Source organism: Parasteatoda tepidariorum, chromosome X1 (assembly GCF_043381705.1).
Source record: "Parasteatoda tepidariorum isolate YZ-2023 chromosome X1, CAS_Ptep_4.0, whole genome shotgun sequence".
NCBI lineage: Eukaryota > Metazoa > Arthropoda > Arachnida > Araneae > Theridiidae > Parasteatoda > Parasteatoda tepidariorum.
The window spans coordinates 40,784,259-40,809,014 of NC_092214.1; the positions used below are offsets into that span (position 1 = coordinate 40,784,259).

General features: G+C 27.6%; 1 protein-coding gene across 1 annotated transcript in view; it reads left to right on the top strand.

The window, feature by feature from the left end:
* The window catches only part of LOC107439183 (integrin alpha-9), a 92,511-nt gene that overhangs the window by 6,148 nt on the left and 61,607 nt on the right, over positions 1-24,756 (top strand). Inside the window, exon 2 of the mRNA XM_016051687.3 lies at positions 18,930-19,051. Coding sequence (XP_015907173.1) covers positions 18,930-19,051 — 122 coding nt within the window. The remainder of the gene's footprint in view (positions 1-18,929; positions 19,052-24,756) is intronic.

Consider the following 24,756-nt stretch of genomic DNA (forward strand, 5'->3'; position numbering starts at 1 on the left):
ATATATATATAATTTGGTAAGTTGGAACTAAAACTGTTAAAAAAATAAATCTTTTGATAATAATTACTTCTATTTAATGGTTTTAAAACCATGGATGGGATATTATTATAAAGAATTTAAATAATTTTATTATAAAGATAATATTATAAGAATTTTTTCGTGAAAAAATGTAAGTTTTTCACACAGACTATAAGGGGTTTTTGAGTATTATGCTGTTATTTAGTCGAAATTATGGAAATTTCTAAAGTAACTATCTGAAAACATTACTATTGAACAGTTTGATGCAAATGGGAATGTATGTGACCTATCCTCATATTGTCCCCAGCCCTTCAAATTCTCCAAATCACTCTCTTCAGTCATACAAAAAGAAACTAATTTTAATATTTTGAAAATTATTTATTGGTTGATACTATTACCTTGTAAATTTAAACATACTAAAATAACTAAACAAATATTTATTAAACTATATTGTAACAAAATCTGATATATAGTTAATAAAGTAAATTATTAACAGAATGTTAAATTTAAATTCGTTTCTATTTTGTATGAGTAATATTTAGAATATAAGGGAAAATAGAAAACATTTAAGGAAATGAAATGTTGCCAAACTACTCTGACAATTGCACATAAAAAACTGAAGAATATATTGTCCTCTTCCAGGAAAACTATCTTTTTAAGGCCTCAGATTCAAGTATAAACAACGAAAAAATTATAAAGACTGGAATTTTGTAATAAAACAACTATACAAATAAATGGAAAAAAATTGAAAGTTTTTGATTAATATTGGCTTCCATTTCTCATATAGTTGTTTTTTTTTCCCCCATTTTATTTTTTACTATTGTTGAGCTTGAATCTACAATAAATATTTCTATGGCATAAAATTGAATTGTTTCCCACCCCAAGCTACAATTATTTTAAAACTGACATTTTTAGTCTTTTTTTCTATCTTTTTTTCTTCTTTTTTTGTTGAAATATACAAGTTTAAAAACTTTTCGGGGGTTTGCATAAATGTTGCGAAAAACTTCTGGGGGAGTTAAGAAACATCATCAGGATTAAAGTTGCATAGAAATCCTATACCCGGAAAAGTCGTCATATGCTGCTAGGGCCGCTTCTCTATTATGAACTGTTTTTTGCTGCTACGTACGAGACATTTCCGGACATTGGTTTCTATGCAGTTTTAATCCTGATGATGTGCCCTTACTCCCCTAAAATTAGTCTTAAAATTTATGTGATTCTTGGTATATTTATCGTTTTTAAACTTTAAATTTCGACAAAAAATGGACTAAAAATGTAATTTAAAGTAAAAATGTAATTCTGCAGTTTAAGAAGAAAAACTAATTACAAATTTGAAATCCCACACTAGAATTAGGCAACATCAAGTATTTGTATAAACGCGACAACAAACTTGTTCCCCAGCGTTATTTTTTAAAATAAACTTTTCATTTTGCTTGTAAAAAATTGCTTCTAAAGAATTTTTTTTTTTTGAAGTATATGAAGTCAAATAAAATCCATCATTGATTTTTAAATACAGTTCATACTTTAAGCGAATAAAATATTTAGATTTGATTAATCCTATCAATATACGAGCCATTTACTGTGTTATGTATAAGAAACATGAATACAAGAAAAAAAAAAGAAAACAGGGATGGGAAAAAAAAAAATCCGTGCTTTTTCATTGTGGAAAGGGTTTACATTTTAACTTACTTTTTTTTACTTTCAGGGGTCTGTCCAGACATTTTGTGACAGATCCGTTTTTGTAAAAATGTGAAAAAATTACTCGTAATTTGTGAATATAAAATAAACGTTAAGTCACATTCTTTCAACCAGGGTCCTGTTTTTGTGAATTTCTGCAAATAGGGTCCTGTTATTGCAAAAATCTTTTTCAAGGAGTTTTTAAATTGTAAAGACATACAAGATTATGCTCAACACTGCGAAATTATAATTTAAGAAAATTAAATTTTAAAAAATAAACAGCAATTGCTGCCATTAAATTAGAGATGCAACATTCAAATATTTGGTATTTAGCCTATACTGCTGAAAGCAGAATATTAATTTCGGACGAATAAAGGTAGAAGCGCCTGCCGAAGACAAAACTTAGTTTCTTTACATTTGTCTTTCTTTCTCCCCCCCCCCCTTCCTGGAAGAGGCTTATTCGATTAACAAAACAATAATACAGATAATCAAATTTGTGAAGGGTCCGATTAAAAGATAAATTATTGGGTCCGTTTTTATAAAAAGATATTTTGTGACGGGTCCGTTAACGGACCCAAATTTCTTCTAAACAGACCCCTGACTTTAAAAATATTTTATGTAATTATACAAATTATTTGAAAATTAGGCTATGGGATTTTAGTTAATTAAAACATTCTATAAATATATTTTACCACATCCCTCACGATAATAATTATATCAAAGCAATTCCAAAAAGTATGAAACGTTATTGCCTAACTGTAAGATCTTTAGTTTTGGTAGTTTGGGAAAAAAATAGCGGCAGAAAAGTTTTTCACCTCACACCTCATTTTTCATGCTTTAATCGTTACACAAACTACTGAACTGATGAAGAAAAAAGAAGAGGAAAAAAAAACGGTGAAATTTTTAAACGATATCATCTCCCAAGTTTTTATGCCTGGAATGTCAAAATCGTCAATTCACACTATCTTTTATTTATGTACTTAAAGCTATCTTATAGTAATAACATAGATGAAGCATATTTAAAAGACCGACAAAACAGTTTTGATCAATTTTATCTATAATGAATAATACATTGCCTTAAACAACTTAAGATTATATCCGTTGATTTTTCTTGATGTTTGTTAGTATTTGCCTTCAAAAGGTATATTGCCCTTTTTTGGCCAAAATATTTATATCATAAGTTCGATATGAGAGTCGTTTTCACAATTCAGTGTTATTTGGAAATCGAGGAAGGTGAAAATAAATTTTGTAATATGAGAAAGTATAATTTTTTAAGGGTACATAGTTTATCATATATAATTCGTATGTGTAGTTCTTCATATGTAAGTTCTTAAATAATTAATATTTGAATGTTTTTCATATAGCTCTTTCTTTTTATTTTAATTATTTTTAGTTGGTACATTTTTGGCCCAATGAAATAAAAATTGCATTCTCTATTAGAAAAATCCGTATTACTTTTGCAAATTATGGACAAAAAATCATCACAAACAACATTAATATTAATGATAACAAATATTTTTTTTTTTCAAATGAAAAACCTTGAAAATAATGTACTTGTAACTAACAAACATTATTATAAACCTGAAGAGAAAATATCTGCGAGTAAAAACTCATAAAATGTTTTCATGTAACTGAATCCATAAAATTTTCTGAAAATTTCTCTCTAAGTTTTGTAATATGCCTAAAAGTAACTGTTATGGTGTTACGTTAATGACGATTGATAGATGTATTTGCTCTTCTAGCCACTGCTGATTTAAAATCTCGTAAATCATTCATATTATAACCAAAGTAAGTAACCAGTTAGAAGCTGCATCTAAAGTTAATTTTTTTTATAAAAGAGTCTTACTATATCTCATTGTTCAACATCGGTTTTAGAGGCTGATTCCATAGATTGTTGTTTAAGAAATTAATATAAGATTGTTTCTTTCAATTATTGAGTAGAAAGGACATACTATTGACACTTTTTATTTTAAGAGTTGAAAATTATTTTTTTAATATTTTGAATGTATTAATGAATAGTTGAAATTCAATGTTGCTACTTTTGGTTTTAAAATTAAAGAAAAAATATTTTTTTTAAATAATTTTTTAATATTTGGTTTTAAAAATCGTTAGATTCTATTACACACCAGATTTTAATTATATTGTTAAAAACTAAAAGAGGTTATAATATTGATAAAATTAAGATGACAAGAAAATGATATGCTATTTTATTTCTTTACCGATTTAAGGAAAAAATTAGAAAAAACATTGTCTTAAAATCATCTGAATTTTCCCTTTCAAGAGTTAAAATTTTTGAAATATGTTTTGATTGTATTGTTAATATGCCGAAAGCATACGCATGCGATATGTTTTGTGGAAATTATTTTTGCATTATATTTGCATGACATTATTATGATTTCTTTCTTTTTTCGCTGCCTTATCAAGGACACGAAGACAATCTTTGGGGATACAAGATTTTCAAGGCTGTAAACATGTAATGCGTAATATTGAAAATGACGGATTTTTGTTTCCAGTTTTTAGCGAAGAAATTTTTCATAAAAGGATGATTTAATGTTAAAAAGAATACATAAAACTTAGTTATTACGAATATATCTCAGATTTCAACGGGAATTTTTCATAAATTTCCAGATTTTTTTTTTAAACTCAAAACTATTTGTAAAAATTTTATTCCCTTTGAAAGGTTTAAAAACTCTCGTTTGGTTCAACATTGTATGTGGATAGAGAATATAAAGAGATGCAATGTGAGGTTCTTCATATATTTTGCCGTCAACTTGAATTACACAATTGTAATAACTGACAGATGTTTTTTGTGCAAATCATTGAATGAACTCTCTACAAATGGTCCACTAACTTTCTTATCTCCGACCCCCAAAAATGTTACTATTCTCTTATCGATCCCCTTCTTTAAAAAAAGATTTAAAAAAAGGAAGAAGAAAAAAATTACCTGTTTCCTAATTATTTTTATTTTATTTTGACAGATCAAATTTTTGCATAAATCAAAGAGAAGTATGTGCGTGATGACGCTTAACAATATTAATTAGCAGTGTTTGGTTCGAAATTTGTTAATTTTTGTCTTAAGATGGGAGTTTCACGTTCAATTTATAAAAAATAAAATTAACTTGACTCAAGTAAAATAGTTCAGTCTCGCATGAATTTACTTAAGATAGGATAAAATACTTAGATAGGAGTTAACTTAAGATAGGAGTTCCACATTCAATTTATAAAAATAAAATTAACTTGATTCAAGTAAAATAGTTCAGTCTCGTATGAATTTACTGTATGTTTCAAAGTCTAGTGCTTGTGCCATCTTGGAGCAAAACGGAGAAAGAATCATTTCTCACAAGTAAAACTCTTATGCGAAATGTGCGTGTACTGTTTGTTCCATTGAGACACGGAGACAACGCGACGTCTGCAATCTTTTTTCTTTGTTTTATATAGCAATTAATGTTATTGGAAATAACTTAATGGCCATTCAAGTAGCCTCAAAATAAATGACTAGTTCGAATTTAGCAAATTAAAATCTATCATATAGGCTTGTTTGATAGCAAGATTTTAAAGTGCACTATGAGTTCCCTATGAGATATTTTTCTAACAAATTTGTTTTGAAATGTTTCGCCTTATTGAAGGTTTTCATAAAATCTAATCAAAATCTGATACGTCAGTTCTTTAATGCGATACTTTTTTATGCAATATAATCATTCAATTACTAAAAATAGATAATTAAATATTCATGTGTAATGAAACGATGAAATACTTTTTGAGTTAATAAATTAACTGATTAAAAATGAATTATTATTTTTCAAATTATATTGGTAATTTGATTTTTCGCTATCTTTAAATTAATGTTTTTAGTATGCATGAATGAAATCTTCATAATTATTTATATTGGCTTATCAAATTTTATTTTCATATCCACTTTTTAAAACAATTTTTTCAAGGTTTTAATTTTCATAAATATTTTACATACACTAGAGCTATTCATTTTTATATCTGTTAACCTTATATCTCGTAACTTGAATGAATTTTGGATTCACTTTTCAAAGGAGCTGTCGTACAACTGTCGTCACTTTAATATAGATCAGAATCTTATCGTTTTCAACCGTCAGCTAGTGAAATTTATTATCTTCTTCCTTTTAACAACTCAGTCTCTTGTCTTTATTGAGATATAAAATACATGAATTTATTAATGTAGACATTGTAGACTCTGTTAACATTACGATACACAAATTTATGAAGAAAAAGAAAGAAAAATATCTTGTATTTTTCTCTTAATATTTTGTCCATATATGAATTGCGTTATTTTGCATGAATTAGTTTGTTATTATGTTGTCAATATTGAAAATATCTGTAAAAAAAAAGAAGAAAAAAACTCTGTTTAAAATGCACAAATTCGTGAGGAAAAAGAAGAAAAATATTCTGAATTTTTTTAAAATATCTTATGCATAGATAAATTGCGTTATTTTGCATAAATTAATTTGTTGTAATGTTGTCAACATTTAAAATATTCGTCAATGAAAATAAAAATACCCTCTACTGCATAACTTCGCTGTATATATTGAGATGCACATATTCATAAAAAAAGAAAAATATCTTGTATTTTTCCTTTAATATGTTGTACATAGATGAACGCTATTTTGCATGAATTAATCTGTTATTCTGTTGTCAACATTGGAAATATTTGTAAATAAAAATAAATAAATATTTTCTTTTAATTTGTTAATAATATGTAACTAAGTTTTATCAGTAAAATGACATTTTTAACAAATTTATGAAATTTGAATGAGTTGAAAAATTGCCCCGAGGATTTATTTCGAGGTGTGTCTCGATTTTACTTGATTCAAAATAAAATCTATGTCTTCAATAAGAGGAAAAATACACGAAATAATTCCATATCTGTCATAAAAATAATAATATATAGTCTTAATTCAATATAAATCATAATAATAAAAAATATAGTAATATTTCATTATAAATCATAATATACTTAAAAATATATTTATAGTTTCATATAAATGTATATAAACATTTTCATTTTATATTAATTCCTTACTTTAAACTGTTATTAATATTCACTATAAATTTGACCATTCTTGTATTATGTAAATACTAGGTATTTCGTAATGACCACCTTTCATATACATTTAGAGAAGTATTGTTAAAAAAGGTATTCGTAAAACATATATACTATGTGGGTCGAAATTAATATCTAAGAGTGAGCGAAAAAAAAAGCATTATTAATTTCAGCATATCCTTATAATCTTTAACATATCCATTTTAATTTTGTGAAGCATGTATTTCAGCATATTCATATAATTTTCAACATATCCATTTTAATTTTGTCTCAAGTATAGTTTCTACACCATTTAATTTTTTTAACTTAAGTTCGTAATGTTGTACGATTTTAATTTTAATTTGGCGCAATATAGCAAGCTTCTGTGACATTTAACTCCACAATTTTTGTAAAATTGTCCAGGATTACACATAAAAAATTCAAAACTTTATATGAAATGCCCCTCGTGCTGAGCCTCTTTATCTCGTGTTCAGCCTTTTAATGAGTTGGGAAATTTACAAGATTTGTGTAAATTTTAGTTTTTTAATTCTTTCCCACTTTATAAAGCATTTTACAATAACCGTAGTAGTTGGTATCCCTGAGAAAAGTCACTGTGAAAACGTCATTGAAAACGGTTGCCTTACGGAGAAAGCCTTATTTCGTAGAATTTTAAAGGACCATTGTTATTTGTGCCAGGCGTCAAACATAAGCATTTTCATCCTAATAATTAAGAAGTGATTAGTAAGACACAAAATAATCACCAATGCACACTTGGTACAAAAACTATTGTTATATATAAATAGATGTTTTTTTAAATATCTTTTTTCTTTAATATTTTTCTTACGTTTTTTTTCTTAAATATTTTATGATGTTTAATTTTGACCCCTGAAACTATAATAATAATAAAAAATAGATAAATCATCTATGTAATAGTTTTATATGAAAAACATATACTAAAAATTTCAATCCATACCCGCCAGATTTTAATTTTTTAAAATGGGCTGTTAAAACTTCTCGTAATATTTGACTGATTTACCTCGAATATTAAGATTCCGATATATATATTCGTTAATTTAATTCGTTCTCTTAATTAAATTCGTTAATTTTGATAAAATTTTTCCTTCATTGAAATATTCATTTGTTACTTATTTTTTTTACTTCATTTTAATCCAAGTCTTTAAAAACATACATTAAGGATGTTGCTTTAGTGACTATGATCGCTCTGTGTATGAAACTGAGACTTGAGATTGAATTATTTTTTGTTTGTTTTACAAATTTTTTATATTTAATCTTGGGATAGATCTCGCTTCTATCTCCCCACGATCCCGAGTTGCCCTCTTCCTTCTAGCCTATTTGTTCCTCATATTATTTTTAATTTTGTCTCAGGTATAGTTTCTACACTATATAATTTTATTAACTGGAGTTCGTAATGTTGTACGGTGTTTACTTTTAATTTGGCGCAGTATAGTTGCAACCAGCTTTTGTGTCATTTAACTCCACATTTTATCTTAATTTCTGCCTCATTTTTCTCAGTTGTGAGAGATTTTTTTCCTCAGATTATACATCACTTTGGGCATGCATTAGTTTGCGACCTTAAATTTGTAATCATTATTTTATGCTTTTTGTGATTAGAAAAATATATTATTCATACGAAAGTGTTTGCAAAATTTCAAAAGAAGGTGGACATATTTATACACTAGCGCTAAATTTTCAGAGGAATAAAGTTTTTTTTCTTCTCCTTGGTACAAAATCACCTATTTTCATGGAAATAAAAAATACTTGTTGAATTTCAAAATTAATCATTTAGTACATTGTGCCTGATGTTATGAACTTCAAACGCGTATACAATGTTATCAAATCTACTCAGAATCATGAATTTTTTGTTTTTGTTTTATATGGTGTTCATCCACATTCTTGTTATTAATACTTCTCTAACTTATTATTTTATATTTTACTATTGACATTAATATAGAATTAACTCTCGCCATATTCCATAGTTGCGTGACAAAACTAGTCAATCATGAAAAAAATATTTGTGAAGCATATTCCATACTTTATGCGTCTTCCTGGATTTTCCGAATTTTATCCTGATGTTCCTTACTTTTTAAAAAAAATTTATTCCAGAAACTTAAATAAATTAATTCCAGCTTTGAGAATTAAACTTTTTTTTTGTCACATTACACTGCCAAAACTTGAACGATATAATTTCTGAAATGTATATGCTTAAATAGTAATCATTATACCAGTAAAAATATCCTCTTATTAAATAATACCTTAAAAACATTTATAAAATTAAATTCTATTGCATAATTCAAAGTAACCAGTTGGTTTTTATTGCTAAAATTGTAAAAAACCTTAAGTTCAACTATTTTTCCTCTAACAATTGAATTCCATTTGTCATCAAACTTTAAATACTTTAATTCCTTATTTCAAACTGAAATTAAACTCTGCTACATAGTTTAAGGTAACTATTTAATTTTTTAGACCAAAATTGAAAGAGCCATATGTTCAACTACTTTTACTCTACCAATTAAATTCCATGTCTCAGTAGACTTGAAATACTTTCAATTTCTTTTTCAAAGTAAATTTAAATTCTAGTAAATAATTGAAAGTAACCATTTAATTTTTTAAGCTAAAATCGAAAGAACCTTATGTTCAATCACTTTCATCTAACAGTTTAATTTCATTTGTCATTAGACTTGAAATACTTAGATTTCTTATTTCAAACTAAAATGAAATTCTATTACAAAATTTAAAGTAATCATTTAATTTTTGAAGGTAAAATTGTAAGAACCTCCTATATAACCAATTTCCTCTAAAAATTGAATTCCATCAGTCAGTAGACTTGAAATAATTTAGATTTCTTATTCAAACTAAAATTAAACTCTGTTATAAAATTGAAGTAACCAGTAACTATTTAATTTTTGAAGCTAAAATTGTAGGAACCTTGTGTTCAACCACTTTTCTTCTAACAGTTGAATTCCAACTGTCAGTAGACTTGAAATAATTTCGATTTCTTATTCAAACAAAAACTAAATTCTATTACATAATTTAAAATGACAATTTAACTTTTGAAGTCAAAATTGTAAGAGCCTTATATACAACCACTTTTCCTCTAACAATTGAATTCCATCTGTCAGTGGACATGAAATACTTTCGATTTCTTATTTCAAAATATTTTCGATACTTAGGGTAACGTTTTTCAAACAAGCCTGCTTCTATGTTTTATGGCTTAGAAAAGAATAGTGGTGCATTGAGACCATTGTCTGTGAAAAATAATTTATGTAACTAAATAAGAAAAATAAAATCTGACAAGTTCTGATCATCGTCGTGCATTGCCATCTGTGGGATTGATTTATGAACAGCTGTGATAATGCTTTCATTCTCATCAAACCGTTTACTATCATGTAATTCGTGAACTTCTGTATTCCTCTTCATTAAAACATTCTCTGCCATTAGGTTCTAATAATAGACATATCATTAGTATATTTTTCATCTCGAATGACATTATTACTCCCTTTCCCTCAATTCCTGGAGTCCAAACGGTCCATTAAATTTACTGACTTGTAACAATTACTTTTATGATATAAATTAAACTAGGACTGTTCTTTTATTTCCTGTTATAGCAATTAAGTGACTTGAAGAGTTATATGTATGTTACCTTAAATAGCCGAAATCCGGTTTTATAGATAATTACTAGTAAAAATGCGAGGTGTCTACAAGCTATGAATAATTTCATGTTCTTACAACGGAGGTCATTGCAGGAGAGATTTGAGTACGTTAACGAACACTTGCGTTAAAAATACAGCTTTCAAACAATATTTTATCTAGTAAATGGGCTCTTCACAAAAGATTTATCTTAAAAAACCAGGCCCTTCACAATATCTTTCATTTTAAAAACGGACCATTCGCAAAATTCTTCTCATAAAAAATGAAGTTGAAGACCTCATTAATTCATAATTTTAAAACTACCTCTCTTTACAAGACATGGCTTTTGTATTACAAAACAAAAATAGGATCTTATTTTTACACATTTATAAATTATAGGTACAAAAATCCCGATTCTATGTTAATTTTAGTTTCAAAAAAATTATGAAAAGCAGGACTTTTTTTTAAAAAGAGTGAACAAACCACTGGGTTTTGCGATTTTGTGGGAAAAAAACTTACACAATCAGGACTTTATTTTTACAAATTCACTAAACTATAAGTAGATTTTCTACAATTTCCCAAAAACATAATCTTTCAGAAAAAATTCTGGAGTGGCACCTGTACTTGGCATTACGCTTTCTTACAACAGAAGTTAAATGATACCCAATATTGCTCTAAGATTTAACTTTATCTTTTTTCTAACTATAAATATATAGACTATAGCAGATTAAGTACGAGTTAAGAAGTAACTGATTCTCTGATATTTTATCAATATGCTAAAAATTTCATACACGCATAGTAATTACTTATTTACATAGTGGTTAAGGCCATAAGCTATCGTTGTGAAGGGCTAAGGTTCTGTCCCCCGGTAACGACTTGAAGCCTCTGAAAAGTACAGGCGGCCGGTGCACAATACTGACCAAATAACCAACCTCCTTGGACAACAACTAGCTGTAGCAAGAATTATTTTTTGATTATATATATACGTATATATATTAGTACATTATAATACAATGTTTATTACAAACAATTAATCTCATGCATATCCAATTTGTATATCATTCCGATTATTGACATGTGTACCGATAATTATTCCATAAATATTAAATAACGATTGCTGATTTATAATTTAACTATATATGTACTGATAAAAAAAAAAAGAAGGTGTGTTCTTTACATTATTAAACGTTAAAAATAAAGCTTGCTGTGTCAAGTCGTCAAAACCAAATACGAAGATACCAACCTAAATATATATTAACCTAAGGTATATTTCACTTAAATAGAAACAAACTTTTGCAATTTTTCTGCTGTCCAAAATAACATAAATAATCAATAACGCGTGTTTATAAGGTGTAGTGATAATTTTCTCTTATAAGGCGTAATGTAATTGGTATTTATAAAATTTATTCAACTCTTTTATGGAACTCGTAACGGAATTTTTACGAACAAAGTAAAAGCATCTCTCGTTTCATTTCCTAATAATTTTTACCCCTGAGTTACATTTTTGATAAGCTTTATTTCCAATTACGTTTACATATTATCTTTTATCAATAACTCAAAGAAGTCTTTTTTTTTTCTACAAATGCTTATAGTATTAATAATTTAATGTAACTGATATCAACAATTGCTTATTAGTTCAAAGAAAAGTTCATTGTTGAGAAGGAGTACTTGCTTAGCCGAAGCCACTTAAATACTTACTTAGTCGAAGTGAAAACAGGAACTGTACCTTTTTGAACTAGATTTCAAACTCAATCTAATTATGTAAAGCAAAAATAAACTTAAAAGGGAAAAAAAATCGCATGCTCTTGAAACGTCACGACTATTGCATTGATTATTGTAATATGTGGTTTCAATTCTCAGGAAATGACCGAAAAGTGATATTATTCATTTTTATATGCTTTAAATGCCTTTTTTAAAACCTTTCTTTCTCTTTCTTTCGTTTTCATTCTCAGGAATGTTTTGCCGTTATTGCGATAGATTTGTTTTCAAAAGCTCTTGAGAGGTTTTCTTTGTCATAACAGCTGTTATATTTTATTACTGGCTTTATTTAATTGTTTCGAAAAAAAATAACGAAAAGAGTTACTGAGAATTTTGTTTTAGAAATTGGTAAATGCATGTTTTCGATTCCTTAGTTTATGTAAAAAGGAAGACAAACAATCAATAATCAAACAGTAAAAAGACAGTCAATGTATCGCTTTTTTTTTTACGCAATTTTGTGTTGAAAGACAAAATAATGTTTCATTCCAACCCTGTAACACCTTTTTTTTAAAAAAAAATATAATAATATTAAAAGTGCATTGTGTAATGACTTTTTTTTACATTTAAAATAAAAATGTTTTGAAAAATAAGAAAAATTTCGCGGCAAATTTTAAATGAAATTATCTTTGACTCATAGGTTGTTTAGGTGTGCAATGATTTTTGTTAATGTTTATTTTATTTATTTATTTTTTCAGTTTTATAAAACATTGTACGTCTTAAATGTTACTGTTAAATATTTCAGCTTTGCCTTCTAATTAGAGAATAGTTTGAACTAAATTTTAGCGAATGAAGCTCAAAAGTTACAATTCGTATCAGAGATTATTAATTATATATTTCTAGGGTGATCCGCAATGACTACCTTTATATATATTTTTTTTTCTTAAATCTTTCTCAAAAATGAATTTAAAAAAGTATGCACATTAAAGAATCACCTATAAATGTTTAAGCAATTGAAAATCTGATGAATAACTACTGAGGAAGGTGGTAATGAAAATAACAAAACTTATCTGATCTCCGGAGAAAACAGAAATTGATTGATGATTGAATTATGATCTTGAAAGACGATTTTTAGTCGATTTTAGACGATTTTTAGACGAATAGTTTCCTTCAAGTTTGGCTATCTATTTTTTTTCTAATACTTTTTTCAGGTCTACATCTTTTATGTAAAATATCCTAGTTAAATTGTTGTTAATATTGGTGGCAACGAGATAGCAGATAGATTGGCCAAAGAGGGAAGTGAGGAAGATATGCCCACCGGGTCATCACTTAACTTATCAGGAACTTTACTCAAATGAAAAATATAGACAAAAATCAATCTGGCAAACTCCACCTACGCACTAATGGTACACCGCAACATCTCCTGGCACCCTTCTGGGAATCAATTGCGATCGAAGCTCCCAGACTGCCTTGGCCAGTTTCTCAACTGACCTAAAATGTCTAACATACGAACATGGCACAAAAATTTACCCGACTTGTGAAAAATGCTGTATCCAAACAGTCTCACCGAAACATATACTTGATTGTGTCGGACTGTCCAAGGCGGATTAATTACCGATCCCCTTCTTGTCATCGACTTTCTGGCTGTCAACAACTTTTTGGAGTTGATCTGACTAATGTCAGATCTATGAAGATAAGCAACAACAACATAAAATAATGTAAAATTGCAGTTATTTTAATTAATCTTATGAAATCCATTAAACATTTTTTTCTTCCAATTATTGTTTTTCAGTTTTCACTTATTTGAAAATGATATATTAAATAGCTTGAAAACTAATACTATTATTTAAACTAGATTGCAATTATAAATTGTTTAAAAACTGTCTTAATATTTTATATTTCTCTTTGAAGAAGAATTTCTTCCACTTGAGTTGGAAAAAATCTATTTCTTTCTGGGTGGTTTTTTCCACTGTGAAAGAAACTTGCCATCCCTGCAATTATGCAACTTACTTGAAATAAATATTGTGTCTATTATTTTGAAAGATTCGTGAAAACGCATTTAAGAAAGAACACGAATTCATTTAACCAAATTCCGAGTGAAATGTATGCATTTAACAAGGATGAATACAATAGCGGTAAAAATTTAAATTTGAATATTTCGTGACTAAACATAGTTTAAACTTTTTCTTCTTATATATTACTAAATGTCGCCTTTTTTTTGCGTCTTACTCTGAAGCATGATTATGAATTCCTAAAAACATTATATGGAATTTAAAACACTGGGTGAATCTTAATTTTTTTATATACGGTTATTTAAAAGTGGTTACAACAAGGATTTGATTTGCCTGCATTTCTTATAATAATTATTAAATAATCAAATGAATTATAGACATTTTTTCCCTTCTGATATCGATTTCAACTTGTCGTTTGTGTATCTCTTTAAAACCTGGTGCAATTTGAAAGTACTATTTTTTTCCTGTATAAATAGCTTTAAGTGTTAAAAGTGGTAGTAAAGTTTTTCTTTTTTGAAAATTAATCTTATAAATTAAAGACAAATAATGCGTACTAGAATACATTATTAAATTTAAGATCTAATTTTATGTTAGTAATGAAACAGCTGGGATATTTTCAATATTATAGTGGTAGCTATGATAAGAAAACTTTTACCCAGTTTATATATTACCACTATGCACACAATGGGATCCCACACAATCGTGCAAGCTCTGTCTTAAAGAAATATTGATACTTTTTATTAATATCCTATACAGCATACAACCATATTTTAATAGTTTTTTTATGTAAAGTTTTCAAATTATTTCTATATTGTTTATTTATATAAAATTTCTTGAAATTCTTAATTTATTTATTAGTTTTTACTTTACTTTAGTTGACTTTTTAATATTTTACTGATCAAAAGTAAAAAAATTTCTCTCATTTTTTATTGAAGGCTTTAACATATTGTTTTGATCCTAATATTAATACTTTTTCTATATTCCGAAAAGCTATGGCTAAAGAAAACAAAAAATTTTTATTTAATTTCATACACAAAATATGAGTTTACTTAAATAAAAAATCTATGCCTTTAATCTCCTTGAATATAATTCTCAAAATATTTGATTAGTTAAGTCTTTTATAAAAATACATGTACTTTTTTTAAATTTTTTTATTTTGAATTGATATTTAGTATAAATATATGATACCTCAATATTAAAACTATTTTTGGGTACTAATACATAAGCAAAAAAAATAAGCTAAAAAATTTATTTTGTGATTCGTGTTTTTTAGGGTATAAATTATTAGTAATTTATGTGTTATATGGAAATCATATCTTATTTATTGTATAGTTATATGATTAATATTAATGTTAATAAATGTTCGCTTTATATGAAGTTTTAAGTAGCATTAGCAAACCACCTACATTCTATATGAATACTTTATATTACTCTATATATGATATGAGGGCGTTAATGGCTTACGTAACTCTTTATTAAAGAAAATTGACTTCATTAAGCTAAGTAATTCAATGGACATTAATGAAATGTTATTATCATTCCATCTCTTGGGTTTAACTTGATAAGTTTCACGTTATATGTTTTCTCAATAAATACGTGTGTTGCATGTTTAGAAGACAGATGTTTGCAATTATATAAATAAGGGAAAATATATTTTATTTAAATATTATTCAAACTTCCTATTTATTGTTTTAAAGTGACTGAAACATTATTAAAATGATGAGAGTCTAATTTTTAGTTAAAAAAAAACAGTAGAAATTTTCATTTGATAGTAAAGGGTTGAGATATACTGGAGTGTTCGGCTATGACCACCTTTAATGTATATTTTTAAGTTCTATTTCAAAAATGAGCTCAAAAAGTATAAACAGCGGTAGCACGTTAGTATTAAAGTGAAGAAATAACGTTATCGAAATCTGTCAAATCATTAGAAGAGCGGGGTGGCACGTATAAAAACTAGTTTGATTGCCTGAAGAAACTTAAAGGCGTTTCTAATAATTACATTTCAACTCTTGCCTGTTTCCTCGAGCAATCAAGTAAATTCTGATGTTTCCAGTCTCGCATTCTTTACAAGTGACTATACAAGAGCCGTGGTGGCTCTAGGGATAGAGCGTTCACCTTCCAATGAGGCGAACCGGGTTCGAATCCCAGCGATGGCTAGTAGATACTAATTCCGCACCCTGCTCAGTGGCAGACGGATCATGGGTTCGAGTCCCCTTGGTGTCAAGCTAACCGTGGGAGGTTTTCGTGGTTTTCCTCTCCGTGTAACGCAAATGCGGGTTAGTTGCATCAAAAAGTCCTCTACGAAGGCAAATTTTTCCCAATACTTGTTCCAGGAGTTCCCTTGTCTTCTGGATTGGGGTTCAAAATTACGAGGCTATTGAGTTGATCATCAGTAGTCGTAAACCCAAAAAATTGGGTCAGCTGTTCTACTACGGCTATGAAATAAAATATAAAATTGTAGTAATAATTGTGAACTTAATTTAAAACAAATATTTTGAATTTAATTTTTAGCCATTTTTTTATTTAAGTGATTATCTGATTTCTTAATCGAAAGTTTATTTTCTTATAAAACTTCCTCAGTATTACTTATAAAAAAAAAATTTTAAAAATTCAGTTTTAAGTCTATACAACAGTTATAGTTAACAGAATTCTGATTAATCGAAACTAATTCGACATTATCAATAATTATATTATTTTTAAAATTTCATACGAATAGATATTTATAATTTATTTTACATAATTTATTATTTGTGTGTCATTTAAAACAAATATTTTTAATTTAATTTTAGGTATTTTTTTATTAACTTGATTTTCTAATTGATTTCTTAGTCGAAATTTTAATTTCATGAAACTTTCTTAATATTTTTTTAAGTCTATACAACAGTTACAGTTAACAGTTTTCTGATTAATAGAAACAAATTAGACATTATTATGTTAAACAATAATTATATTAAAGTTCTTTCATACAAATATTTTACTTAGATCTAAGTTTATTGGAATTTTGAAATTCATTTTATTGACAATTTTATTATCTTGTCGGAACAAAAGAAAAAAAAAAAAAAAAACGAAATAAATTTTAAAAAATGCAAAATATTTTTGTTTGTGATTGCGGGCTTCATGTAGCCGGCTGGTCACGTGCTGGACATGACTGTTCTATAAAGTAGTAAAAACTTCTGAAGCGCTAAATTTTGTTTATCATCATTTCATTGCAATGCAATGTGAATGCTTTCTAAAAAGATATTTTGAAAGCGGAAATGAAAGTGAGCCGGAAATTCAAATAAATCATAAGTGCGAAATGATTAGCTAGTGACTCATGGCAACTCTGATTTTATTGCATTTGGGATTTTCTATTTGTGTGAATTTTTGTCTTTTAAGTTATTGCCAATTTCAAACTAATAATATAGAAGAAAAAAAGGAATCTTAGGAAGCCTGTACACGATACATATCTTGAAGATGGAGTGGAAATTATGTTGCTTTAAGTAATAATAATAAAAAATAAAAATAAAAAATAAATAAATAAATAAAACGAAGCGTTTGGTATTATATCTGGCCGTTTTATAAATACATCGTGTGAAATCGATGTTATTTAGTCATTGGATTACGATATTGTTATAAAATATTCCCACAGTAAATTGTGAGGTCTTGCAATGAATATCGATTGTACGATAATTATAGGCAACAATAATTCCGCAATGCTTATCGATAACGATTATTATCGCATAAGAAAATATCCTGATAAATGAATCATGAATACGATATTATCGAGATCATTATCGATTACGAGAAATTTAGATCATGATAATTTTTAATGAGTGTTCGATATTTATCGCATACGATATTATCGCGATAATATTCGACGATGATTAAAATTGATTACGATAATGTAATTATTATATGTTATCATGAGTGCTGATAACTTTCATATGGGTAAAGAAAATACTGATTAATGTTGAAGTAATGTTAATTATTTTAATTGAAAAAAAAATCAGTGTTATATAGTAAAAGATTGATATTTTCAGGCGATACATTGCAATAATAAAACTCGGATGTCGCCCAGCACTGTTTGTTACAACGAAATTTTATTTACGTGAAAGGTACCCGATGTGACACTCACAAATAACAATGCGTTTTAGTATAATTTTTTGTGGAGATTGCTCATAAGTGAAATTGTTTTCTATTTCGCTCTGGTAATAAAAGAGAATAATAATAAATAATTTATTAAAAATGTTTTAAATATGTTTCGAAATTCTCGCCAACTTAAATAAATTGGAAGCCAATTTGATTTCAAGAATCACATAAAGATATTAGCGACGTTTTTAATGCAAAACCGCTCACTTTAATGATCCACATTTCTTTGATCAAACAGAAGTAGACAATTTTTTTTCTCCTTGAATTTCGCTCTCCGAAAGATAATCAAATTAATAACTACTGATGCTAATATTTTATAAGCAGTACTAATATTTTATAAATAATTAATAAATTTGAATCGCTTATTCAAGTAAATAAATACCAATTATTTATTATTAATTTCTATTTAAATTTAAGAATTGCTATCTTATAAACTTAATTACAAATAGGAGGAATGTATAGCATGAAAATGAGAAGGGAAAACAAAAGTATAAGATTCCGGTTCAAAATTTTTAAAAATTGTCGTGAAAAGGTTTCTAATGAGGAATTTCTTTGTTTTGATGAAACTTGTAATGTTTTTGATATCTTCATTGATTCTTCTTGTAATTGTTTTAAAACAAAAAGAAGTTTCGCAATATTTTAAATTTTTTGCTTGCTCTTCTTTTAATTGAAAAAATAAATAATATATTTTAAAATTATTTTAGGGCGATAATCGGCTCACCTCGTTCAAATTCTACAGTATTAGGAGATCAGCTTTATCAACCAGGTGCTTTATTTAAATGTGATCTGAGAGCTTCCTGTGAGGAAATAACACTCGATAAAAAAGGTAAGATTTATTGTTTACACTTTGATAAATCTTAATGATTGTGAAACTGATGTGTTATTTGAGCTGCAGGGATCTATAATGCGCATTTTTTAGGATTGATCTCTATAAATAATGTAACAAAATTGATAAAATAAAAAAGTATATTTTAAGTAAGTGCGATGTTGCTATAATTTACCAATAATACGGTATTATGAACGGAATATATCGAGACGACTGGAGATATCTTAACCCGTAAACTGGACCGAAAGTGTTATGAACAGATTATGTCCGTTCTTAGTCAAAAAGAATAATAAAAGGTGCTCGAAAACGTTAGAATCTTCTAAAGAAGATGGAACACTTTTAGTTCATTTTCCAAAAGATGGTGCAACGCTGAATCGGTTCAAGTTATCCTATTTAGACCCAAATAGTGTTCTAGTAAACGAATATCGATTAAGCCCCCTCCCACAAATCATTCAATTTTTCAGGGTTTCAAGTAAATTTTTAAAAAGTTAAAAATTAGAAAATTTTAAAAAAATATTACGTTTTACTTAAATATTGCCGAACAGAATTTGTAGACCCATGAATCATCAGAATCATGGTGGCTCAGGGGATAGAACGTTCGTCTTCCAATGAGGTGAATACCAGCTATGGCTAATCGATACGAATTCTGCACCCGGCTCGCACCGACCACAGTGCTGACGCAAAATATCCTACTGTAGATGGATCATGGGTTAGAGTCCCCTTGCCGTTAGGCTAACCGTGGGAGGTTTCCGTGGTTTTCCTCTACATGTACCTCAAATGCGGGTTAGTTCCGTCAAAAAGTCCTCCACGAAGGCAAATTGTTAATACAAAGAGGGTCCAATTCAGAAAAACTGTCGGAATTGCCGAAAACTATTCATTTATAACGATGATGAAAATGGGCTAATGAGAAATGGGCGTTTTTTTGCCTTGGAAAACGCCATTTGCGAACGAGAGAGCTAATATTATCTTTAATCCGAAGTCTGTAATGAGAGTGAAAAAGAATTTGCTTAGAACATTGCCACTTTTAAAAATTGTTCAATCTGAAAATTGTCCATTTACCGAATTGACCTCGATTCCGAATGATCCATATAACTGATGTTCTACTCACTGTCTGTGATGCTGTTTGCATAGTATAGTGTATAGTCAATATTTGCATTCGTCGTGGCATTAAAATTTACATTCACTCCACTCATGTTTTATTTTTATATTTTCAGCAACACTGAAATCTGATATAATTTTGTAAAAAAAATACATTAAAGTTTTACGAGTAGTTTTTTATTTAAAACAAACGAGTGGTTTTTTATTTACAAAAAATGCCAAGACCCAATTAAAAGTTTCTAATCCACAATTTTTTTTGAATTTTAAGTGACTATCTAGGAACATGAACTAATTAAAAGGATTGCCTAAATGAGAGATGTACGCGAAAGAAAATACAGTCGCTAACGCTATGCATTATTAAATTAGGTTAGATAAGTGCACCGCTAATTGCATGTTACTAATTAATCAGTTCATCACGTGAGAGCATTTAAAATGAATTCGAAGTCGTGCAAAAATAGACTTGTTCGGTACAAACGTTTTGAACAAGTGGTGTAAAAGTTTTTGTAAAGAGCGAACATGAATATCGGATGAATAGCCAAAACTTTGATACCCATAAATCCATTGCTGTCCTTAATAAAAGGTTCAGAGGTAATCAAAGAGTTACGACTCGGGACTTCTGTGCAGCACTTTGTCTGACGTAAGTTAAGGAATAGCACGAACACTTCTTACCAGGGACTAATATAGGACCTTTATATCTATGCTTCTTACCAACATTTAACAACAAATGTTCGAACTAAACAACGTACTATTTCACGTTGTTATGCTCTAGATACATCCTTCTTAACTCAACTTTATATTCAGTTTAAATGCTCTCGCGTGAAATGGTTAATTAATTATACACTTGCTGCGCATTTTTCTTATCTTCCTTTTTAACCCTGCATGGTGGTACTATACAAAGAATAGCTACTCTATTTCTGAGAACACCATCACCAGAAAAAACATCAAAGAACATACACAAGGGGTGCCGTAAAGACCGCTCTTAATATGTATTTTTATAATCCTTATCAAAAATTTAAAAAAAAACTATGCATATTGTGGGTCGCAAATTCATACTCAAGCAACAACAACAAAAAAAAAATGCTAACGAAATCTGACAAATCACAGTACAGAGAGGCGAATGTAATAAACATCAAAACAAATTTATATGGAGGTTAAAACTTAAAAGTGTTTACAATATTAATCGTCTTATAACTCTTCTCTATCTTTACGGAAAGATATACTGTACTTAAATAATAATTTAAAGCGTGTGCTCTAACATATTTTTTTTTCTCTCAAAAATGACACTTTTTAGAAGCAGGCATGCCACGGACAGCGGACTTACAACGAGATTAAAGTAATAATAATAATATTTAAAAAAAAGCTTTGTCTTAGTTTAATTTCGCTGCGTTTTTCCTTATAGACCATACCACAACAAAGAGAATAGCCATGATATTTAAAGGCATATTGCTTTAAAATAATTTTCTTTTTGTCGGATTTATTAATGATCAATTTCATCGCATGTTTGTTCAATTCCATTTCGTCATTTTCAAACTAAAAACTATGTTATGCAATAAGTTGAAAGACGAGAAGAAAGTATATCTTTTGCAATACATTCCGTAACATGACTAAATTGTATAAAAACGTAAATATGTTTTATTTTATTAATCCTTAGTGCTAACCGTTATATTTGCTAACAATTAAATTAATATTGAAAAATAAAACATAACGCTGCTAATTACAAAATTAACTTTAAATTTTACTTTCACTTTTTATGTATCTTTAATTCGATTCTCTTAATTTTTTTTTTAAAAAATAGAGAACTGGTGAATTGCTTAACTTTAACTCCGTATATTTAAAAAGAAAATGGTTTTCCCAGACGCATTGAGAGTCGTATGAAATGGCGGATATTAGTCATATATAGAAATATTCTTTTACTTCATCTTCCAGTTCTTTTATTTATACAGCTTAATTTGTTTCCCCTTGTTCATTTTTGTTTCTCCTTTTTTGGTTAACATGACGTTTGTTGCATCATTGGAGAATGAAAATAAATACTAATGTACTTTTGTTACTATATTATTATTTTTTCCAGAAAGATCTTAAATGTTGGGCAAACGGGACATTGTTTCAGGGTCTCGCATTTCTAGGACTCTAGAGGTCCCTAGAAAAAATAAATAACTAAATAATAATAATAATTGCATGAATTAATTTTTTAATTTTTCAGTTAACCTGTTCATTTAAACTAATACCATAGAATTAGTAAATTATATGTATTTAAACATTTTTAGTTAATTACGTAAGCGGGACCATTAACGCGCACAATCTTTTATTTCTAATGTATCGGTTCGTGCTTGATGAGCCATTAAAATTTAAGCAATAGTGTGAATTTCAATGTAAAATAAAGTAATAAAATAAAGAATAATAGAATAAAAATTTAATTGAGAATAATAGAATAAAGATTTCTTTTTAAGAATTTAAGCAAAAATCTAATGGTGACTGAGGTGACCTACAAAAAGAAAAGATTAAAAGGCTTCTCAAAATTTTTTGCCCAGGGTGCTGCAAAATCTAGTGATGAATCTGATTTTTCAAATTTTGTCGAATCAATCCAATAATTCGTGAGAAATCAAAATTTAAATATACGACTTTTTTTAAAATTTGACAACTCAGAAACTATTCAACCGATTTAATTTAAATTTTGATTTTTAAGCCGATCTCAAATTTTTAAACCTGTTTATTTAAGTTTCGATTAAGAAAAAAAAATTTTTTTCTACAGCAAATGCTTTGTGCATTAAACGAAGTTCAAATGCCAATTTTCTTTATAATAACAAAGAATTATTCTACGTTTGTAACATTACAGAAGTAGTCGTTATTAAAACATACATTCCAGGAATTATCCCTTTTTATTTATCTTTGATATATAAATTTGGGCAATCATTTAGTGCCTTTGAATAAATTAATAAATTATGCCAATTATTCACTTTACTAGGGCACAAGTCCTATTAATATCATCACGATAATTTAACCCTAATTAAAATATTTATTTCTTTTTAATTTCTTCTCCGTGATGACTCGAATCCTTGAGATGCGACGAAAAGTGAATAAATAATGTTGTTCATTTTGTCAACTTTGTCTTATTTTTGAACTTGTTTACAGACGTTAAGTATTTTATGATTTTATTTTTTAAGAAGGGGGGGGGATCTTATTTTATGTATCTATGAAACTTAAATGATATCTATTAATTATATAATCTATAGTATTTTTAGAACTTCAAAAAACTTATATATTCTATAATGCGTGAGTAAAAACATTGTTGAATGTTGACTTACGTATAAGAATTCGTAATAGTTTTTAATATATTGTTAGTAAATACTATAAAACTTATAATAAATTTAAAACTAATATAACTGTTAAGAACTATTAATAAGGAGTGTATAAATATGTTATAAATGTAATTTTTTTAAGTTTCTTCTCGGGAGTATCTTTTTTAGTTAAATACCGAGTAACACGACCCCGAGGAATCCTAGTGTAAATCTCACTCCATTTTTGTCTTATTCTCATTTTTTTATGTTTCTACGTCAGATATAGTTTCTAACACCATATTATTTTATATATAAATCTGTGTACGTATTTTATTTTTTGACGCTTTACCTCGAGTTTTGTGCAATAGTCGGATTCGTTTGTTGTAAATTTTTGGGACAGATTAGTTTTGATAAAAGTGGTTTTTTACTGTTAAAATTTTATTTTTATCATGCTATGAAATTGGCTCTTCTTTCTCTTTAAACTAATTTCTGAAGAAAACAACATTTTATTTTAATTAGTTTGTAAAAATAAAAAAATATAAAACTTTAGAATTTGCATAAATAAAAAAAATTCAATTTGTTTTACAAAAAAATGGATTTTATAATTAACTTAGCTTATACACTTAACTTTTTATATTATTAAATTTCTATTGTCCTTGCAAAAAAAAAAATAATAATAATAATAAATAAATATTGTAGCTTTAAAGCACACTCTGATATTTTTGAACATAATGTTTCGTTAAAATGATAAAAGCAGCCTTATTTGCTAATATCTTATTACTAAGCAAAGTAAAGCCCTTCTTTGCACACAAATACTAGTTTTTCTAAAGTTGAAACTTTTCTTGGGAGAGTTTTCTTTTATTTGCTAAAGACTTCCGGTATTTGTTTATCAAATCATTCAACTGACTCCTGAAAACTTGCACTTAACTTATTCCAGATTTATTAAGTTGTAGATTTTAATGTAGCGCCATCTATTGTTCGCTTTTCAACGTATGTAATACTCCTGATCCTATATGGCGTGCAATGAATGGATTACAAGTTTTTTGAGCTATGACAAGTTTTGTTATAATTCTTGTGAATTATAATAATCTATATTGAACTAGATAAAAGAAAAGTTTTTTTCGTTTTTTTTTCTGAGAGTTTTTTTTAAGATGAGTTTTAGCGAGAACTCTTGTTTTCCGTGAAGTTGAGATATAAATGACTGTCCGTTTATACTTGTCTAGAAATAATCCACTAAATAAATACAATTGATTAACATGATTAGTACAGGATTATTATATATTGAAATGTTTTTATATCTTCTCATAATCTTGACTTCGTATATATATATAT